At 46.7% G+C, this 22,072-nt stretch overlaps 1 protein-coding gene across 1 annotated transcript in view; it reads left to right on the top strand.

Moving 5' to 3' along the window:
- The window catches only part of Lamc1 (laminin subunit gamma 1), a 124,769-nt gene that overhangs the window by 77,361 nt on the left and 25,336 nt on the right, over positions 1 to 22,072 (top strand). The window contains exons 3-14 of the mRNA XM_075988243.1: positions 4,469 to 4,599; positions 7,266 to 7,432; positions 10,457 to 10,645; positions 13,808 to 13,925; positions 14,228 to 14,326; positions 14,413 to 14,549; positions 14,932 to 15,054; positions 15,145 to 15,334; positions 15,754 to 15,866; positions 17,417 to 17,638; positions 17,755 to 17,943; positions 21,756 to 22,001. Of these exons, the coding sequence (XP_075844358.1) occupies positions 4,469 to 4,599; positions 7,266 to 7,432; positions 10,457 to 10,645; positions 13,808 to 13,925; positions 14,228 to 14,326; positions 14,413 to 14,549; positions 14,932 to 15,054; positions 15,145 to 15,334; positions 15,754 to 15,866; positions 17,417 to 17,638; positions 17,755 to 17,943; positions 21,756 to 22,001 (1,924 nt within the window). The remainder of the gene's footprint in view (positions 1 to 4,468; positions 4,600 to 7,265; positions 7,433 to 10,456; positions 10,646 to 13,807; positions 13,926 to 14,227; positions 14,327 to 14,412; positions 14,550 to 14,931; positions 15,055 to 15,144; positions 15,335 to 15,753; positions 15,867 to 17,416; positions 17,639 to 17,754; positions 17,944 to 21,755; positions 22,002 to 22,072) is intronic.

Raw genomic sequence — 22,072 nt, 5'->3', positions numbered from 1 at the left:
TGAGCCATCTCATGGGCAGCTAGATTTCATGCTGTGTCCATGTGTGCTATCTATATGTGAAAAAAAAAGCCATTTTCTCCCACCGCCTGGGAAACACTGGTCCTGTATACCTCCCACTTGAAAACATACCCCAAGGTTTAACCTTTACAAACAAAAACAAGCTTTAATATTTTGAAGTGGCCCTTGTACAGTTGGGGATGACCTTGAACTCCTGACCTCCCAGCCTCCTCTCCAGTGCGGAGAATAGGTGCTCACCACCACACTCAGCTACACTGCAGATTGTATTAACTTCTAACTTTCGTTTCTGCACTTCAGGAGGGAACATTTCACTTCTGACTTTTTCAAGAAGATGTTGGTGTAGGGTTGGGAATATGACTCAGTTTGTAGACTGTTTAATTTCCAGCACCTCCTAAGCCAGGAGAGGGTGGAGGCAGGAAGATCAGAAGTTTAAGATCATCTCTAGCTCTGTCTCAGGTTCAAAACCAGCTTGGAATATATGAGATACTGTCTTTAAAAGACTGTAATTTTTTTTTTTACATTTTAAAATTTGTGTATGTGTGTGTGGGCAAGCACAATAGCACATGTATGTAGCTCAGAGGAAATCAGCAAATGGAAGTTGGTTCTCTCCTTCTACCCTGTGGATCCCAGAGACTGAACTGAGAACATTAGGTTTGGTGGCAGGTGCCTTCACCTACTGAGCCTTCTTTTTGGCTTGTGCCTTCCCAAAATAAGTAAAATAAGATATTTGAAATAATCTTCCCATTTTCTTGCATTTTATCCTAATTGCTCCTTGATTTGACAAACTAAAATATATATATATATATATATATATATATATATATATATATATATATATGCAAGCAATGGGGAGCAGCTGATGCAAGCTATATAAGTACCTAAGAATGGCTTCCTTACCACACAAGGACATTTTGTCTGTGCTGGTCATCGTCACTATGAGAACTCTTTCTTCTTCACTGCGAAGTTGAGTTCTAGAGATGGGAAATATGTTAGGGTACTTTGGTACTGTGCTTAAACATCACATTAGAAACTTTCCCCTGCCTTACAGACCAAATCAAAGATTTCTTTCACCAGTTCGATGCACATTCCTTGTGCACCCTCATATGGATTCTCTGTGTGTGGCTCAGCTTTCTTTAAACTTTCCACGTGTTCTGGCGGTGTGGTTCTGGAAGAATGGGGATGTCATTCTTAGCCTGTTGATTCAGACCCCGATGTCGTACCTGTTTAGACAGTGATGTTAGTGTCTAAATGGAGGTGGTCTATATATACTCACTGACTGAGGAGGGAAGGAAGGCCTGGATGGGACTCTGCAGACGCTATGCCAATTTCGTAGAACCTCCTGTTTTTCTGAAATGTCACTCCTTCTCTGGACTTTATTATAATGGCTATTTTTACTATAATTACTAACATGTGATGTGAGAGCACATGTGTACACTGTACTACCCACGTGTAGGTCAGAGGACCACATGCAAGACCATCTACCGTGTTGGTTCTGGGGACTGAACTAAGGTCGTCAGGCTTGGCAGCAAGCTCCCCACCCACTGCTCCATCTTCTAGCCTTACAATTGATTCTTATAGTCAAGGACGCTTTCTGGTTTGGTTGTATAATTTAGGCAAAGCCACAGATGAAAATATGTTTTGCTGTGTCTCCAGGCCACTACCCACTGTGCTCTTTTAGGCTGTCAGGAGATGGTGAATATGAAGGTAAATCCAGTTATTTACCAAGGCCTTTCAGGAAAGAGTTCCTGTGGTGCCGACAAAATAAGTGGCAGAGTGGGTAACTGGTTTGGACAAATGGAATGGCTAAACACTGAAAGAAAGCCTTAGGAAAGGCGATAAAGCAGACATCTGCTAGCCTTGTTTCTTTGTCCAGTTGATTGTGTTTCCTGTCCTGCAGAGACTGCAGTGGGACCAGTAGGAAAGAGTAGTTCTCTGGCTCCTCCCCTCGTCCCGTGCCCATCAGTGTCTCTAGCAGCTCCCCTTGCCGTGTGCCCATCAGTGTCTCTAGCAGCTCCCCTCGTCCCGTGCCCATCAGTGTCTCTAGCAGCTCCCCTCGTCCCATGCCCATCAGTGTCTCTAGCAGCTCCCCTCGTCCCGTGCCCATCAGTGTCTCTAGCAGCTCCCCTTGCCGTGTGCCCATCAGTGTCTCTAGCAGCTCCCCTTGTCCCGTGCCCATCAGTGTCTCTAGCAGCTCCCCTTGTCCCGTGCCCATCAGTGTCTCTAGCAGCTCCCCTTGTCCCGTGCCCATCAGTGTCTCTAGCAGCTCCCCTTGTCCCGTGCCCATTAGTGTCTCTAGCAGCTCCCCTTGTCGTGTGTGCTTCAGCCTGTCTTGAGCAGCTTCCAGCAGGGATTCTGCTGTTAGCTATTCTTTATGCCACAGAAACTAGTGAGACTCTGTGGTAAGAATGCTTTCAGCGTCTGCATAAATTTTGTGAGTTCGTTTCATTGTGCTGTAGCTTTAACTATGTGTGTCTGGATATAAGAGCCCTGGCTCTCATCACTTGGAGCCAAGTCGGGTAAGCAGATTTGACTTCTAGCTGATAAGAGTGAACTGCCTTTTCCCAGATGGAGGAGGAGACTGTCTCAGGTTCCACTGGCTGGGTGTGAGCCTGTATTAATTTGTAGCTCTTACCATCTGCTGTGCACTTAGCTGTGCTGCGATGCAGCAAGCATGTTCTCAGCCACAGAGACTGAGTCGCCTTCTGATGTCTAAATGTATTAAGTCTTTTAATTCTTGTAACTCTGTAGGTTGGATAGTGTATTGTCTTCCTTTTTATAGATGAGGAATCAGAGCTGAGAAAGGACGTAAAGTGCCCATCTCACAGTGGTCAGTGGCAGAACTGAGGCTGGGACTCTGTTCAGTCTAGATATTCATGGTGAAGCAGTTGTCCTAGTGACACCCTGGGAGCTCTCCATCTTCTTTGTAGAGGGAGCTGTGGTAGAGCTGAAGCCTGGAGGAGGTATTAGAAGCTTTAAGAGGTGTGTTTAGCTATCTACATTATGGACAACTAACAGATTCCTGCCATTGTGGCCATGAGTGGGAGTTGTTATTGAGTTCCAAGATTGGATGCAGTGAAACCATCATCTTCTTTCTAATTATACTTGAAGCTTCATGGAGATTAGTTTTTTTTATGAGCCCTCCCTGTTGCCAGGTGTTTGGCATAGCTTAAGGCAGTGGTTCTTTATCAGGAGATAAAAGCCCTCTGGAAGCCTGCTGTAACCACTCTGCTTGCTGGACACAGATTGAGGGTGATTCTGACACATTGTTCCTGAGTCGGTCTCCTGGACTGGAGTAGAAGTGCTATCTTTGGTCTGAGCTCACTCACCTGGCAGGTCAGCTGAGGACTGAATCTTTCTTTTCCCCTGTGATCTTCCATGTTCAGAGACCAGCCCAGGCTTTTCACAGTGAGGGCATGAATAGTCCTTATCGAGCCTCTGTTTGTGTCATATTGGCTGATGTCCCCTTGGCCAAAGCTGAGAATACATCCAAACCCAGAGTCAGCAGGGACGGGAACTGCACAGGGTGTGGCACTGGCAGGCAGGTCATTGGGTCATTATGATAGCAGTGTGCCACGCGTGTTAGCACCTGATAAAGTTAGCTGATCGAAAGGGCATTTATTATAAGGGCTTAGATATCCTAAAGCCAGGGGTAATCGCGCAGCCTTCGTTCTTGGTGCTCCGTTAGAATTGTTATGATATACCTTCAGTCTGATCAGATGCAGATTCGTTCACTCTGTGCCAAGTATGAGGGACACAACACTGAATAAAATGAGCAGAATTTCCTACCCTTCTGACACCTTCAGTCGGGTGTTGCAGGCAGTGTTGAGATGGATGATATACACAAACCAATGGGGTGGTGATAGTCTTAAGATTGGCCAGGGAAGATCTAACAGGCCATGTCGTGGGAAAGATGCTGACAAACACAGAACTAACTGCGTTTGGCTGGTCTGGGTCCGTATACTCAGACATTACTTGTGCTTAGGTTACCTACCTGCCCCACAGCAGTGGGATTCAGGCTAGGAGCCAGAACTGGATGGGAAGCAGTGTGTAGGGACACACGTGCTAGAACAAGTGTGGCGTGCATGCGATCTGAGCTGGTACTCCTGGCTGCAGCTCAGTTGTAGACTGAGAAGCAAGGAGTGGAAGTTTCTCCTGGTCACTGGGCTGTGTGTTTCGTTCAGACCTTTCTGTCTCCTAGGGAAGAAGCCAGCAGTGTTCTCGCCTTTGGATGAGGTGGTGTAGTGACTGTGCTAACTACAGACGAGCCACAGGGAGAATATCAGGGAGTTAAAGTTAGTCCAGCATATTCAATGATTTAGCACAATAGGATCTGTATTAGCATATGAACTATTTAGTAGACGACTTTGTCAAATGTGTTTCTCATCTTCAGTCTCTCTGCTTCTCTTTATGTGTTCATTCACTCATTCACTCGTTTCCCCCTTTCTGGCAGGAATGGGTAACTGCTACTGACATCAGAGTAACACTCAACCGCCTGAACACTTTTGGAGATGAAGTGTTTAACGACCCCAAAGTTCTCAAGTCCTACTACTATGCAATCTCAGACTTCGCAGTGGGCGGCAGGTGAGTAAACAAGGATTGGAACTTTGATGTAGAACTGTTTATGACTTTATTAGCATTTAGGGACCATGTGGATCTGGAAAGGCAAGCTACAATTTAGAAATTTTTTTCTTATCAGATCTTATTCTGGAAACTAAGCAGTTGGGTATTCTGAAACTTTAAGTCCACACCCACTGACCCTTTAAGTCCAGAATCCAGTAATAGAGCCCGCTGAGCTAAGGGAGAACCTTCTAAGATCTTACAAATGAGTTAAGAGCAATCTGTAAATATGTGAAATTTCACATATAGGTTGAGCATCTCTGATCCACAAGCTTAAGCTGTCCTAGTCTGCTCTCTGCTGTTGTGATAAACCGCATGTTCGGGGAGGAAAGGGGCTTATTTATCTTACAGCTCTCAGCTCACAGTCTGTCAGTGAGAAGTCAGGGTAGGAATTCCAGCAGGGCAGGAGCCTGAGCCCTGGAAGAGTGCTACTTACTAGGTTTTCTTCGTGGCTTGCTCAGCTTGCTTTCTTATACAGTCTAGGACCACCTAGGGCTAACACTGCCTATGGTGGCTGGGCCCTCCCCATCAATCATTAATCAAGAAAATACCCACAGACTTAGCTACCAGTCAATCTGATGGAGTCTTTTTCTCATTTGGGGGAGTCCCTCTTCCCAGATGTCCCATGTTTATGCTAAGTTGATAGAAAAACTAACTAACCAGCGCACAAAGCTTGACATTTCCTGATGCTCAGGTGACATAACAAGTGGTCAACATGCTGGTCCCCAGGGTTGTGGAAAATCACCTTCAGGCCGGGAAGTTTGTGCTGTGACTTGGACCCACTCCCAAGATACAGCAGTCTGTTTTAGAGAGAGAGAGCGAAAGAAAGAAAGAAAGAAAGAAAGAAAGAAAGAAAGAAAGAAAGAAAGAAAGAAAGAGAAAGGAAGGAAGGAAGGAAGGAAGGAAGGAAGGAAGAAAGAAAGAAAGAAAGAAAGAAAGAAAGAAAGAAAGAAAGAAAGAAAGAGAGAAACCAAAAACTTCCCTTCCCGGGCACTTGGAGTGGGGGTTGCTCAGCTTGTGCTAGTGTGCCCATGTGTTCTAAACAAGAGTGTCATGAATAAGAAACAGAACTGCAAGGCTAGAGGAGCAGGTGGCGTCTGGGTGGGTCTTAAATAACAGGTAGGAGGTGTCTGCAGTGAGTGCAGGAAGATGGGTGTATTTCAGCCGAGTTCAGAGAGTGTAACTTCACTTGATGGGAAGAAAATCTCTTTGCAGGACTGTAAACCAGAAAGATGGAGTTATGGTCATGGACTTTCTTCCCTTGTATTCCCCATAAGGTCTCTATGAAGCAGAAAAATTATTTTTGCATCTGGTGTTCCTGGCATGCTCAGGGAGATAGGTTTGACATGTAACCAGGAGAAATTGGGCAGTGTTTGACATGAGGCTATAAATCACAGCTGGGTTAGGAAGATGAGTGTATGGAGAGAGTGTATGTACAGTGGTGCATAGTTATGAAGCCCATTACTGTATACGCTGGCCTGCAGAATCAACTCACAAAATGTTTAGGGTCAGTGTGCTAACAGGGTAAGGACAGTGTGGCTGATGGAATTTCTATTCCTGCTTTGATGCTGTATAATCTGGATATTAAACAACAAACGCCTGACATTAGGCTGCTGACAGATCAAAAGGGATGCAGAGATGCATTTTGCTGTGAAGGGAAAATTACCAGGTCTTTAGTCAAAGATGCTCTCAAGGTCTAATGATCAGGAGAACGGTGGTACAATTACTAAATTTAGAAAGTGGGTTAACCTGGAGAAGATGATACATTTGGTCTTAGACTTTTGGAGTTTAGGTTATAGGAGACATTAAGTTTGTACAACCACTTAGGACAGGAGCCTTGGAGAAGGATGGGAACAGGGTTCTAAGACCAGGATTGATCTCTGCACATTGAAGATGATTCCAGTGTGCACAGGCATTTTAAGGTGGTAGCTGGAGCTACAGAATTGCTCTTAAAGGAAGCGAGTGAGAGAATGTCTCTGCTCCAGCCACATTCGTATCTCTGTGAGTTTCCTTGGGTTCTTATTACTATACTTGCCTCCAGGGGGATCCTTCAGCGACCTCTGCCCCAGGAAAGCCCAAGGGAATAATCTGTCTACTGGGGAATTTATTGTCAAAGTCAGCATCTTACTTCCTTCGGTGGGAAGCATTAATCATGAGGGTGAATTTCTGCCATATGTTTTAACTTACATTCTCTTTAGTCCTGTATGCAGAAACTGGGCATTTCCCAGGGGCTCTGAGAGAGACTTCATCATGTCTGTCTGACAGGTGGGCTTTAGGCACACTGTAAGTGGCAGGGAGAGGTTCCAAACCCAGGTGACCTGGTGTCAGACTTTATGTAATTCTTAGCTACCGTCTTCTGCTGCTTCCTGGAAGTCTTGACATTAGGAAACATCCTGCTGGTGTTCTTGGAAAATGTTAGGGACTTTCTTCTGTCTAGTTAATGTTCCATCTTGTGTGAGTGTGCGTGCGTGTGTGTCAACTTATCCTTGTGAAGTTCCTCAGTTTATACTTTTGAATGGTAAAATTCAAAGAATTCTTAGGTTGCTTCTGGTTTTTTGTATGCACACTCCCTCTGCATTGTTCTAGCACCTTCCAGTGATCCTGTTGTTGCCAACCCCTTCTCTTTCCAGGTGTAAGTGTAACGGACATGCCAGTGAGTGTGTGAAGAATGAATTTGGCAAACTGGTGTGCAATTGCAAGCATAACACATATGGAGTTGACTGTGAGAAGTGCCTGCCCTTCTTCAATGACCGGCCGTGGAGGAGGGCAACCGCCGAGAGCGCCAGCGAGTGCCTGCGTGAGTGCTGCTCGTGTAGCCTGACCCTTGTCTTAGGGTTATCGCTGGGAGAAGGGATGGGTGACTTCCTCACTGGTGGAAACTCTGAAAGGCACTGCTGGGGCAGGGAGCTAAACCACACGCTCACCAGTGGGCAATGATGGATGAAGGAAGTTGGTCGTGAATAAACCCACATGGTTTTGTCTCCATCATGAACATCGGCTAGGGAATAGAGTCACCAAGGTTCAGAAGTTTGCATAGATTCAAATACTGGGTCAGTGTGGCACCTCTTAGATGTGACCTCTGTAATCATCATGGCCCTTTAAAACCAACCATCTCTCAGTATTCACAGGAAATGGGTTCCAGAGCCTTCCTTAGATACCAAAGTTCATAAATGCCCAAGCTCGCTGTATAAAATGGCGTAGTGTTTGCGTGTGACCATGCACCCTCTTCCATGCTCGTCATCTGCAGGTTACTGAGGGCATACAATGCAAATGCCATGTGACAATAAAGAAAAGTCTGTACATACGTTAAGTACTGACATCACCCCCGCCCCCCAATACTCTCTGTTGACAGTTGACGGAGTCAGTGTGGCTCCAGGTACAGACACAGTCATCTCCCCATCAGTGCTCACTCACTAAGCAGCCAGCTGGTTAGTGTTTGCCAGGTACAATGAGCTAATTTGCAAAAATCATTTTTCCTTTATCTAAAGAGAAAAGTGGGAAGAACTTACCCAAACATGGCCTGGAAATCTGGGTGACTTTGGAAGGAGGGATAAGCCCTGTGCCCTTATTAAATTTATTAAATTATTAAATTTAGCCTTCATAGTGCCATGACTTGTTCTGAACAGACTGAGAGGGAAACTCAAGGAAAGTCATGATTTTCCCAAGACTTAATACAAACCAACTTTAAAGCAACCACAGTGTTCTTCTGTCTTTCATCAGTGTGGGAATCAAAGGAGTAAGGAAAAGGACACTGGGTATGTACAGTAGTTACCACAGTGCTTTGAGAAGGCCCCACCTGCTCGTTTACGACTGTTTTTGTTGAGCTGCCTTGAGCAGAATTTATTGTGCATCTTCCCTTTCTCTCAACAAATCCCGGAGCTGCTGATAAACTTTACAGCTCCCTCTGGCATTTCCCAGCATCCAGTGAGCTCCTTCAGCCCCATTGCCACGCTAATGTAATTGGATGTTGTAAGATGAGGACTGGTGTAAGAGCCATGAAACACTCCTAAAACATATCATCTAAACACACGTGCGTTTGTAAAGTTGTGTGCATGTGGATGTCATATTTCTAGTTTATGCAGGAAATAACAAACAAAATAGTGTTTACTACTAGGACACGAAGCAGCTATGGCAGCTAATGGAGTTTGATAAGGAGCTCACTGAATTTGCCCCCCTCCACAGTCTCCTCAGCACTAACCATTCAGGTGAAGTAGTCACATGACTATAGCAGACCATTTGGGACACTGGGGCTAGACAGAGAACAATCCAGTTGCCTTCTCTCGTCCAGCTGTTAATGAGAGGCACAGCCCATGCTGTAACTTTGGGTTGGAGCAGAGTGGGCATGGGAATTGATCTGCGTCATGATCTTGGCACCAGCCCACTACTCAGCAGGGCTGGCTGACTGCAGGGTGAGGGAGGGCAGCTCAGGGAAAGAGAAGTAGTCAGTGAAGGGGGGGCACTATACAACAGCTATTGAGAAGGGGTAGGCACCGAAAGATGATTTAAAAAAACTCCATGTCTTGGGGCCAGCAATTCAAGTTTCTAAAAATGTTTTCAGTTGTAATTCTGTAGTAATCTATATTGTACAGAAAAAGAAAATATATATTCAAATGTTTTTAAAAAATAGTTAATAGCTCTCTCATAAACCAAGCAAAACTTTGTTTTTGTGTGGTGACTAAGAACTTATATATGCTTTGGACAGGTTAAGTTTGAGAAAATCATTTTACTATAAACAGAAATAAGAACTCTGTGACCACAAATATTTATTTGTTTATTTTGGAGACAGGATCTCACTGTGTAGCTCTGGCCTGGAACTCCCTGTGGAGACCAGGCTGACCTCAGACTCATAGAGTTGCCTTCTGAGTGCTGTGCACCACGCCCGGCCAGTTACTTATTCTTAAGATATTGTTGTGTTTAACAGTTGGAACTGTGGTTCTGCAGCAGATGGATCTAAAGGTCCGGACTGCCCTGTAATTCTGCTTTCATCGTCAGGCTTGCTAATTTAAACCTACATGTCTCATGGTCCCTAGTCTGGATAGAGTAATCTGGCCCTTTGAAAGCTAATGTCTTAATGTGTTTGGATTCTTGAGGAAAAGATGTTAAAGCTGCATGATAAATTAGTGCCTGGTTTTTCCTGTCACTACTCCAAGTAGAGGACACAGAGTTAGAAAAATGGGCGTGGTGTTGCACACTGTTACCCCAGCACTGGGGAGGCAGAGACAGGCAGATCTCTGTCTCTTCAAGACCAGTTCTGCATAGTGAGTTCCAGACCAGCCAACACTATATAGACAGTTAGAAAATGGATCATTTGACTCAGATCTTATGGATTAATAGCTACTAGGAGACAGATTCTTTTCTGAGTGTGTGTGTGTGTGTGTGTGTGTGTGTGTGTGTGTGTGTGTGTGTGATTATTCTTTTTCTATAAGGATGGATATTTCCTAGTAAGTGATCATCAGGCTATCTAAAGTTGGTTTTCTTTAAACAATGTGCCTGGTAGTTGTTCTATATTACCTGCCACAGAGATGTAGGGAATTGTGATTTGGTTTCTTGGGGTCTTTTAAAATGCTTTCTTAAAAGTATGCAAGTCTGGGGGGGGCATAGTGATGACTCAGAGGTGAAGAACTCTCATCCTCTTCCAGAGATTATTCCCAATAAAGCACACATTGGGTGGCTCACAACTAGCTGCAGGGCATCTGACCCTCTTTGGGCCTCTGTAGGCACCCCCCCCCACACACACACACGGCATTCACTCAGATAAACATGTACATTTTCTTTTTAAAGGTATACACATCTGATATAACTTGTATGTTTTGATCTATAGCCTGTGACTGCAATGGTCGATCCCAAGAATGCTACTTTGACCCTGAGCTATACCGTTCAACTGGACATGGTGGCCACTGTACCAACTGCCGGGATAACACTGATGGCGCCAAGTGTGAGAGGTGCCGGGAGAACTTCTTCCGCCTTGGGAACACTGAAGCCTGCTCTCCATGCCACTGCAGTCCTGTTGGTGAGTGACAGGAAGGAGCCGTTCTACTGGATGCAGTGAAATGGCACAGGAGTCCCCCGAACCCAGAAAAAAGCTTGGCATCCTGAGCATGTGTGCAGTTAAGGGTGGCAGTATGTGTGTGCACAGTTAAGGGCGGCAGTATGTGTGTGCACAGTTAAGGGCGGCAGTGAGTGTGTGCACAGTTAAGGGCGGCAGTATACGTGTGCACAGTTAAGGGCGGCAGTATACATGTGCACAGTTAAGGGCGGCAGTATGTGTGTGCACAGTTAAGGGCGGCAGTATGTGTGTGCACAGTTAAGGGCGGCAGTGAGTGTGTGCACAGTTAAGGGCGGCAGTATACATGTGCACAGTTAAGGGCGGCAGTATGTGTGTGCACAGTTAAGGGCGGCAGTATGTGTGTGCACAGTTAAGGGCGGCAGTATGTGTGTGCACAGTTAAGGGCGGCAGTGAGTGTGTGCACAGTTAAGGGCGGCAGTATACATGTGCACAGTTAAGGGCGGCAGTATGTGTGTGCACAGTTAAGGGCGGCAGTATACATGTGCACAGTTAAGGGCGGCAGTATGTGTGTGCACAGTTAAGGGCGGCAGTATGTGTGTGCACAGTTAAGGGCGGCAGTATGTGTGTGCACAGTTAAGGGCGGCAGTGAGTGTGTGCACAGTTAAGGGCGGCAGTATACATGTGCACAGTTAAGGGCGGCAGTATGTGTGTGCACAGTTAAGGGCGGCAGTATACATGTGCACAGTTAAGGGCGGCAGTATGTGTGTGCACAGTTAAGGGCGGCAGTGAGTGTGTGCACAGTTAAGGGCGGCAGTATACATGTGCACAGTTAAGGGCGGCAGTATACATGTGCACAGTTAAGGGCGGCAGTATGTGTGTGCACAGTTAAGGGCGGCAGTGTGTGTGTGCACAGTTAAGGGTGGCAGTATGCGTGTGCACAGTTAAGGGCGGCAGTATACATGTGCACAGTTAAGGGCGGCAGTATACGTGTGCACAGTTAAGGGCGGCAGTATACATGTGCACAGTTAAGGGCGGCAGTATGTGTGTGCACAGTTAAGGGTGGCAGTATGTGTGTGCACAGTTAAGGGCGGCAGTATGTGTGTGCACAGTTAAGGGCGGCAGTATACATGTGCACAGTTAAGGGCGGCAGTATACGTGTGCACAGTTAAGGGCGGCAGTATACATGTGCACAGTTAAGGGCGGCAGTATGTGTGTGCACAGTTAAGGGTGGCAGTATGTGTGTGCACAGTTAAGGGCGGCAGTATGTGTGTGCACAGTTAAGGGTGGCAGTATGTGTGTGCACAGTTAAGGGCGGCAGTATGTGTGTGCACAGTTAAGGGCGGCAGTATGTGTGTGCACAGTTAAGGGCGGCAGTATGTGTGTGCACAGTTAAGGGCGGCAGTATACGTGTGCACAGTTAAGGGCGGCAGTATGTGTGTGCACAGTTAAGGGCGGCAGTATGTGTGTGCACAGTTAAGGGCGGCAGTATATGTGCACAGTTAAGGGCGGCAGTATGTGTGTGCACAGTTAAGGGCGGCAGTATGTGTGTGCACAGTTAAGGGCGGCAGTATATGTGCACAGTTAAGGGCGGCAGTATACATGTGCACAGTTAAGGGCGGCAGTATACATGTGCACAGTTAAGGGCGGCAGTATGTGTGCACAGTTAAGGGCGGCAGTATATGTGCACAGTTAAGGGCGGCAGTATGTGTGTGTGCACAGTTAAGGGCGGCAGTATGTGTGCACAGTTAAGGGCGGCAGTATACGTGTGCACAGTTAAGGGCGGCAGTATACATGTGCACAGTTAAGGGCGGCAGTATACATGTGCACAGTTAAGGGCGGCAGTGTGTGTGCACAGTTAAGGGCGGCAGTATGCGTGTGCACAGTTAAGGGCGGCAGTATACGTGTGCACAGTTAAGGGCGGCAGTATACGTGTGCACAGTTAAGGGCGGCAGTATACATGTGCACAGTTAAGGGCGGCAGTATACGTGTGCACAGTTAAGGGCGGCAGTGAGTGTGTGCACAGTTAAGGGCGGCAGTATACGTGTGCACAGTTAAGGGCGGCAGTATGCGTGTGCACAGTTAAGGGCGGCAGTGAGTGTGTGCACAGTTAAGGGCGGCAGTGAGTGTGTGCACAGTTAATGGCGGCAGTATACATGTGCACAGTTAAGGGCGGCAGTGAGTGTGTGCACAGTTAAGGGCGGCAGTATACATGTGCACAGTTAAGGGCGGCAGTATACATGTGCACAGTTAAGGACGGCAGTGAGTGTGCACAGTTAATGGCGGCAGTATACATGTGCACAGTTAAGGGCGGCAGTATACATGTGCACAGTTAAGGGCGGCAGTATGCGTGTGCACAGTTAAGGGCGGCAGTGAGTGTGTGCACAGTTAAGGGCGGCAGTGAGTGTGTGCACAGTTAATGGCGGCAGTATACATGTGCACAGTTAAGGGCAGCAGTATGTGTGTGCACAGTTAAGAACGGCAGTGAGTGTGTGCACAGTTAAGGGCGGCAGTGTGTGTGTGCACAGTTAAGGGCGGCAGTGTGTGTGTTGTTCTCGCCTTCTAATGCCTCGTCCTGCCTCCACGCCTCTTTCACTCTGACGAAGTTGAACTTTCAGGTCATTTTCTAGTGTGTATAGAAGAAGTAGTAGTTCTGTAAATAATTAGCAGCTGGGTCATAGAGACCATCTGAACTTTGCCTGAGGGAGGCTTCCACTTGTTAATGATTTTGTTTAGTCTAATCTCCTCAGAGGGATGAGCTGGGTCCAGCATGTTAGTGTGTGTCTAGAGACACATTTGTCGCTTGTGCTTTTTTTTTTTTAATTAGGCTAATATTTTGTTGTTTGTGCCGATGTATAGTGAAATTCTAGATGAGAATCTTAAGGAATGTGTGCTGGCCAGAGAGGTGACTGGTCTTTGTACACAGTGTATCCCTGGGGACTGTTTTGTTTGAGAGTGAGGTAAAAAACTAAACTCTTATGGCTCATGAAGCTATGATTTACAGAGAGCTCTAGTTTGGAATTTGGTCCTTGTTTTCTCTGAGCATCTAGAGATTACATATTGGCCATCAGGTATTGCTTTTAGCTTCTGCTCGTGTTTCTTTTGACACTGGTTTTACGTCCCCATCTGTCCAGATGTGGAACTGAACGTGAACTCGTTGACTCTTAGGTTCTCTCAGCACACAGTGTGACAGTTACGGCAGATGCAGCTGCAAGCCAGGAGTGATGGGTGACAAGTGTGACCGCTGCCAGCCTGGATTCCATTCCCTCACCGAGGCAGGATGCAGGTAAATGTTTTCAGAACCAGAGATTGGTCCTGAATCTGTGCAGGAAAGTGGGAACACTTTCCCAGCAGGGATGGTCAGCAAGCTTCAAGACTACCATGATGATGCCCCTGGGGTTTGGAGAGTACAGAGTTTTAGTGATTGAAGTTACTGTGCACAGTGTTAGGTCTCATCATGGGCAATGAACATTCTCCTCTGAAACCAAATATAGAAGTAGCAGGAGTTCACTCCGTCCTTTACGTAAAGCCGTTGGCTCTAAGAGTAGGTCCCTTTCCTCATTGTTGTGTTCCGTTCCTGCTGAACAGGCCATGCTCCTGTAACCCATCCGGCAGCACAGATGAATGTAATGTCGAAACAGGAAGATGTGTCTGCAAAGACAATGTTGAAGGCTTCAGCTGTGAGAGGTAGCTCCATCTTTCTCAAACTGTTGTTCTCAAGGTGTCAGATTTTGGGTGAAACCGGTGACTGATGCTGCCTTCATCTCTTTCAGATGCAAGCCTGGATTCTTTAATCTGGAATCTTCTAATCCTAAGGGTTGCACACCCTGCTTCTGCTTCGGGCATTCCTCTGTGTGCACAAATGCTGCTGGCTACAGTGTTTATGACATCTCCTCCACCTTTCAGATTGGTAATTCAGCCCTGAATCAACTCTCGGGCCCCTAGAGCTCTGAGACCAGAGCTACATGGGTAGTTTTTGAATCAGTAACTTGAGGGTTTTTGATACTAGAAATGTTTGATGTTATTTAATGTGTATTTTTTTCCTTGTGTGGCCCTTTAATGAAAACATACATATGGTTTTAGAGCACTGACTGTAGTAAGCAGTTGACTACAAATGTATCATTAAAAATACAGCAAAATGTATCTTTCGGGGATAGCGTATATATAGGTCTAGAGTCAAAATTTTTTATTGATGATATTTCTCTATATAAGGTGCAGTGTCACATTTTGTGGGCTTACGTATAGGATGCTTGTCATGTAAATGTGCCTGTGTCTTCATTCTCTACCGGCAGATGAGGATGGGTGGCGTGTGGAACAGAGAGATGGCTCGGAGGCATCTCTTGAGTGGTCCTCAGATAGGCAGGACATCGCCGTGATCTCAGACAGTTACTTTCCTAGGTACTTCGTCGCCCCTGGTAAGTGAGGCCGGAAGGCAACGTGGATGTCTGGGTGCTTCTCTTTGTCTTGGTCTCACATTCTGACTCAGCCTGATATCTGCCTTTCAGCCAAGTTCCTGGGTAACCAGGTTCTGAGTTATGGGCAGAACCTCTCCTTCTCCTTCCGAGTGGACAGACGGGACACTCGCCTCTCTGCAGAAGATCTCGTGCTTGAGGGAGCTGGCTTGAGAGTTTCCGTGCCCTTGATCGCCCAGGGCAATTCCTATCCTAGTGAGACTGCTGTCAAGTACATCTTCAGGTGAGACGGTGCTCTCTGTCAACTCAGACCTGACAACGGAGAAAGAAAAAGTGGGGGTTTCTTGTTTGTTTCATCTGAGTTGATCTGGCCTCAAGGTGTATGTTAAAGAAAAACTTCTGGGCTAGAGGTAGTGGCTCATGCCTGTTGTCCTAGACCATTGGAGGTTGAGTTAAGGGGATTTCCAAGAGCTTAAGGCCAGCCTAGGTTACATATCAAAATTCTCTGTTAAAAAAAAAAAACCTTCTGGGTTATTGAGATGAACCTTCCTTTATCTTCTCTTTTCTAGTTGTCTGAGAAACTGGAAATGCTCTCTTTTATTTGGTTAGCATGTCGGTATTGCCTGCAGTGGCATCACTGAGCAGAGCAGCCTCCTTGCAGACTCTTCTTATAGAGGTTATGTGCTCTTTATATCTCTCCAGGCTCCATGAAGCAACAGATTACCCTTGGAGGCCTACTCTCTCCCCCTTTGAATTTCAGAAGCTCCTAAACAACTTGACCTCTATCAAGATCCGGGGCACGTACAGTGAGAGGAGTAAGTTGTGATACAGTTTAGTAATAATTAAGATGGTGAGGTAGGAAGACTCATGTTCTGATATGTTCACACTGGTCCAGACTGTTATCAACTGTGTATTAAAATGCGCATTGAAACCATCATCAAGGATCTGGAGAATATTCAGTGACAGTATTACTTTATAATTAATAAGCCAATTGAAATTCCATTATATATAGATTTTCTTAAAGTCTGGTTCAGCTTGCTTAATCTTCATTTCTTTTTATTTACTGCCATGTAATTATCAAGTGATTTGAACTATTGGCTAAATTATGAGAAATCATATACTATCCAGTGAACATTGGCTTTAATTTTATATAAAAGTTTAAAAATATGCCTTCAAGCACTTACTCATGAGGACTTTTCCCCTTTGGTAATATGAAGGTTGCAGCTTGGATGTCTTGGGTTTGCTTGCTTTTGAGCTCTCTGCATGAGTGTCCATATAAAAATGTCTTATGAGTAATTGCTAATGCGGATCTGAGCCCTTGGAAGAAGTCTGAATTACAAATGTAGATTGTGTCCACATTTTGGATATTTACTTTTACACTTAGAAATATGGCAGAAAACAGAGAAAGGGAATGGAATCCTAGAAACACAGTGGAGGGTTGTGCCCTGAGGCCAAGGGAGGAAAAGAATTTGGAGAAGAAAATAATTGGAGGTTGAGGATAAGACCACCACCAGGTTTTAGGTGGGGGTTGAGAAGCCTCTGGCGAGGAGGTTGGCTCTGGCTCCATGGTGAAACTTAGTGGCTCTGAGGAAGATCGCTGGACTCCCTGAAAGGTAATTTTGAATGAGACGGTAAAATGAAGAATATTCTCTTGAAGTTTGGCTGCAAGAGAGAAAAAGAGATGAGTTATCATTTAGGAGTAAGAGCAAGATTGAAAGAAGAGTATTTTTAGGTCAGGCAGCTGTAAGAATGTTTAGATATTAGAAGCACATCATAACTCATGATCTGACTGGCAAAAACCAGAAGCATACTAAAAGCTACGTTCAAGCCAGTACTGTAAGTATCCTTTGGCCTAGGTAGTCAGTTTCCACGTGAATTATATAAACAGAAGTAATGCTCCATAACATGGAAGGAATGTACTGTAAGCAAAAGTCTGTGGAGAACTCCAGTAGAATAGAATTAAAGGGAAACATGATAGCATCTCCAGAGCCCATGTTTATACCCTTAGAACTTCTGCTAGATGAGTGGACCATCGTCTAACTCAGTGTAAGCCTTGTTGTCCTTATGGGAAAGGAAGCACACTCTGACATGGCATAATGGCTTTGGGGTTATTGCATATTTGTCAGAGCTATACAGTCTCTCTGTGTGTATATAAATTTGCCATACCTCTCCTCCGTGTGCTTAGCATCCTGTACCACCTGGTTGTCTTAAATGCTATTTTCCGGTTATCATTCCTGGTTATGACATCAGGTCATCGTCAGTTTTGTCTGGACTCTTGGGTCTGGCTCTTACACGTTGCTGGCTTTTCATAAGCATTTGGACCCTGGAAGGCACTTCAGTGTTTCTCTTTCCCACACACAAACAGGTGCTGGATATTTGGATGACGTCACCTTGGCAAGTGCTCGTCCTGGGCCTGGAGTCCCTGCAACTTGGGTGGAGTCCTGCACCTGTCCCGTGGGGTATGGAGGGCAGTTCTGTGAGATGTGCCTCTCAGGCTACAGAAGAGAAACTCCGAGTCTTGGACCTTACAGCCCATGTGTGCTCTGTACCTGCAACGGACACAGTGAGACCTGTGACCCCGAGACAGGTGAGAAGGCCCTGAGGCCACTGCTGGACCCGATGGTCCTTTTGCCAGTAGTAGTGATACCCATTGATTAACATGTCACATACCTAATGACTTACCTTTATCTGTTCCCAAAATAGGTGTCTGTAACTGCAGAGACAATACAGATGGCCCTCACTGTGAGAAGTGCAGTGACGGATACTATGGAGATTCAACCCTGGGCACCTCCTCTGACTGCCAGCCTTGTCCCTGCCCTGGTGGCTCAAGTTGTGCCGTTGTTCCCAAGACAAAGGAAGTGGTGTGCACACACTGTCCAACTGGCACGGCCGGTGAGTGTGCCCTGCTCATCCCCCCCTTCAGTGTTCGGTAGAGTTGTCGGTGTTTGCACGGCCTGCCTCAACTGTCCTCATAACCTTGGAGGGAGAAAGGTGTAGAAACAGTGAGGGCCGCGTCCAAGGCTGTGTGGTGAGACACGGGTGGGCTGCGGCTGCAACCCAGGCTTTGGGTCTGTCATCTCTCTCAATGTGAGAACCCAAGCTGGCCTTTAGCGTAGGCTTGTCTGGAATTGTTAATGTGAAATAGCAGTTTTAAAATTATTTTTTAAATCATTCTTTCGGTATTTCAGAGTTGGTCATGACCCCTCCCTGGCTCCCCTTGTCTCTGCTGTGAAGGGCAGAAAGACAGAGCCAGGGCTGGAACAGTGTGTCACTCACTCTAAGCTGAATAAGGAGTGCAGGGTTTGAAATGTGATCTTTAACTTTAAAATGAAAGGCAGGCTACCTTGTGTCTCTGTTGTAGTTTGCTATGAAGCAAGTTTCAAGCTTTTGAAGCATAGATCATGTGTGGAGTAACTGCATTATCAGCGTGGCTGGAATGCTACCCTGGTGCTCACGTGGAGATGGCTCTGAGGGAGGCTGGTGCTACCCGCAGCAGGGCCAGGAGGGTCCCTCATTCCTAGTCTCCTGCCTTCTGCATTCTGTTTTCTGTCCTACCTCACCTCCCGTATCCTTGGCTCCGCTTATTGCCCCCTGATTCTGTCTGTCAGGTGTAGTACTCAGCAGTCAGTGCTGTGGCCGTGCTGGGCAGTGCCCGCCGACTGTCCCTCCACGGTCAGAACTGCCACTCTCCTTGGTCTTCTCTTTTCTCCTTTACCATTTGGTCACCTCTTTATCTCAGCTGGGGATTTCCATCTGAGTTTGATCCACAGTCCTCCCTGAGGTGATCAGATCTTTTCAGACTTCTGCCTGGGATTACAAAATCCGTATCCTCAGTCCTGGGCCTCCTCTCCTGAGTAACAGCCCATTGCTCCCCCCCCCCCCCCCCGTGAAGGGCTGGAGGCATTCTTTCTGCCCTCCGCATCTGCTCTCCACCTTTTCCTACCCCATGAGACCTGTGTGCTGCGTCAGATCCAGCCTCCTGTGGAGTTGGGGTAGCCAGAAGCGTACACCTGAGATCAGAGAGGAGGAGGGCAGTTTTTATTTCAAGGCCCATCTTGATGTGGTCCTTAGGGCTGGTGACCCCAAGTTGAAGTTCTGAGCTTCTGAAAGGTAACCCCAAGAGCTCTTCCAACCTTGTGATCTGGCAGCTGCTCTCTCCATGCCACTGGAGCACAGGCTGTCACCTTCATCCCGGGAGTCCCCGTCTCTACCTAGCCTGGTATTGCAGCCCCTTCAGTAAACCCTGAGAGCCATGCTAACTGAATGTGCTAATTTCTTTCCAGATTCATGTAGCTACAGTCTCAGATAAATCTTTTTTTTAATTTAATTTATTTATTTATTAAGGATTTCTGCCTCCTCCCCGCAACTGCCTCCCATTTCCCTCCCCCTCCCCCGATAAAGTCCCCCTCCCTCATCTGCTCGAAGAGCAATCAGGGTTCCCTGACCTGTGGGAAGCCCAAGGACCGCCCACCTCTATCCAGGTCTCCTAAGGTGAGCATCCAAACTGCCTAGGCTCCCCCAAAGCCAGTACGTGCAGTAGGATCAAAAACCCACTGCGATTGTTCTTGAGTTCTCAGTATTCCTCATTGTCCGCTATGTTCAGCTAGTCTGAATTTATCCCATGCTTTTTCAGACCCAGGCCAGCTGGCCTTAGTGAGTTCCCAGTAGAACATCCCCATTGTCTCGGTGTGTGGGTGCACCCCTCGCGGTCCTGAGTTCCTTGCTCGTGCTCCGTCTCCTTCTGCTCCTGATTTGGACCTTGAGATTTCTGTCCCGTGCTCCTCTGTCTCCTTTCATCACCTGATGAAGGTTAATATTCATGAGGATGCCTATGTGTTTGTCTTTGGGTTCACCTTCAGATAAATCTTTTTTCCCCAGTTCTAACCCTCTCTCTTTCCAGTGGTCTCTAGATTACACGACCTGCCTGTGCAAGCTAAAATCCCTGGGCTTACACTTGGTGATTCTTTCTTTCACTTCTTAGAAACAACCCTCCCTCTCCTTCCTTTACTGCTGCTATCCCAGTCTAGCCACCGTGGCCTCTCAACCGAGGTTGTTTCTCCCATGGGGCTCCCTGCTTCACCTGCTTTTCTGAGATCGGCTCTTCATGCAGGAGCCGGAATAATCCTTTTACAAGGGAATCAGATTATGTTACTTTGTCAGTGTTTTCTCTTCTGAGGCATCTTACTCTGTAGTTCTGGGTCCAAAACTCCCAGGCTGACCTCAAGTTTGTGATCTTCCCGGCTCAGCCTCCCAAGTGCTGAGATTATGTGTGTAACCGTGCTCTGTGATGGTACCACGTAAGAACTCTCCAAGAACTAAGATGAGGAAAGCACTTGCTGTCAAGCCTCCAGACCCGAGTTCAGCCCTGGGATCACACACAGTTGAAAGAGAACCAAATCTCACTAATTTTCCTTTGATCCCAATGGTCAGGCCATGGCATGTGTGCACACAGACAAACAAACAGCACTTCGGTTTAAATCCAGATTTCTTTCCGCCACCCTGCTCTGACTTGGGTTTGTTGGTTCTGCTTCTGTGTGTGGCCTTGTTCAAGAACGTTTCCATGGGTATTTTCCTGGCAGAATTCTCTGTCGTCTTTCTCATCCCAATGTCTCACCCGAGTCTACAGTGGCCTTCGCCTTCACTGTCATTTGAGCCAGCTGTGTTTGGTTTAATGCTGTTGTACTTGTCCCCATTGAAGTCTTGTGCGTGTGTGTGTGTGTGTGTGTGTATGTATGTGTGTATGTGTGTGTGTATGTGTCTGTGTGTGTGTGCTGATCCTCCCTAACTGCAACCTAAGTGTCATTGGAGCAGAGACCACACCTACTCGCTCACAGCCTGGAAGAGTGCCCATGCACATAGCAGACGCTCACCTACAGTTGTTTAGAGAATTAATAGACCAGATGCTTGAGAAATGTTAGGCTCATTTAGGCCCTATTGGCTGCATAGATGTCAAGAGCCCATCTTGAGCTGACAATGGCAGGGAACGAAAGGATGGAGGAGAGCAATGAGCATGGTGGAGAGAGCCTGAGTCTGGCTCCACCTTTTTCCTGCTGGTCAGTAGAGCTCCCATAGGATAGTGTGCAGTACCTGGTTCTCCTTTAGAGTTCTCTCTCTAGTTTACACTGGCTGGCAGTGCTCAACTAGGGATGGTGTATGCCTTTTAGAAGATAAGAAAGACCCTGCTCACCCTGTTGTTTGGAAAACTTAAAGCATCAAAAGTAGTGCTTCGTCTTATTCAAGTCCATCCAAAGCCTGTGTGGATGTACTATTCGTTGGGAATACAGAGTTGGTAAATCCTGAGCCTGTCTCATTTACCAAGAATTTTAACATGTGATCTTGGTTGTCGGAGAATTTGAAATGAAGTAGATAAACCAGGGACCATCCTACTGAATGAGTATGTCAAGGCCACTCCACTGATCTGGCCCAGTGTTGGGGCCACAGCCTGGGTGTCTTGATAAGGCTGCCTATGAGGAAATATGAATTTAGAAAACTGTATAGCGCTCTAGTGTTGCTTTCTCCTAAATGAACAGCTGCTGTGAACCTGGCTTTTCCTTCTGTGGACTGGCACAGTACTGTTGAGCCACTGTGTGTGTAGCACAAGCCCTGTATGTTATGGCCAGACTGGACAGTATGTCCGCGTTGGTCATCCACAGCAGGAGAGCCTCAGGCCTTTCTTCCTTACCCTCTGATTCTCTCATTCCCAGGCAAGAGATGTGAGCTCTGTGATGACGGCTATTTTGGAGACCCTCTGGGCAGCAATGGGCCCGTGAGACTGTGCCGTCCATGCCAGTGTAACGACAACATAGACCCCAATGCGGTTGGCAACTGCAACCGCCTGACAGGAGAGTGTCTGAAGTGCATCTACAACACCGCCGGCTTCTACTGCGACCGGTGCAAAGAAGGGTTTTTCGGCAACCCCCTGGCTCCCAATCCTGCAGACAAATGCAAAGGTCAGCCACTGTCAGATTCGGGCGCACACACCTTGATGTGCGCATTCGTCGTGTGTCTCTTTCAGTACTGA

Source organism: Microtus pennsylvanicus, chromosome 10, assembly GCF_037038515.1.
Source record: "Microtus pennsylvanicus isolate mMicPen1 chromosome 10, mMicPen1.hap1, whole genome shotgun sequence".
NCBI classification, from domain to species: domain Eukaryota; kingdom Metazoa; phylum Chordata; class Mammalia; order Rodentia; family Cricetidae; genus Microtus; species Microtus pennsylvanicus.
Note: the sequence above shows the minus strand (reverse complement) of the source record. Positions and strands in the feature narration are given on the sequence as shown.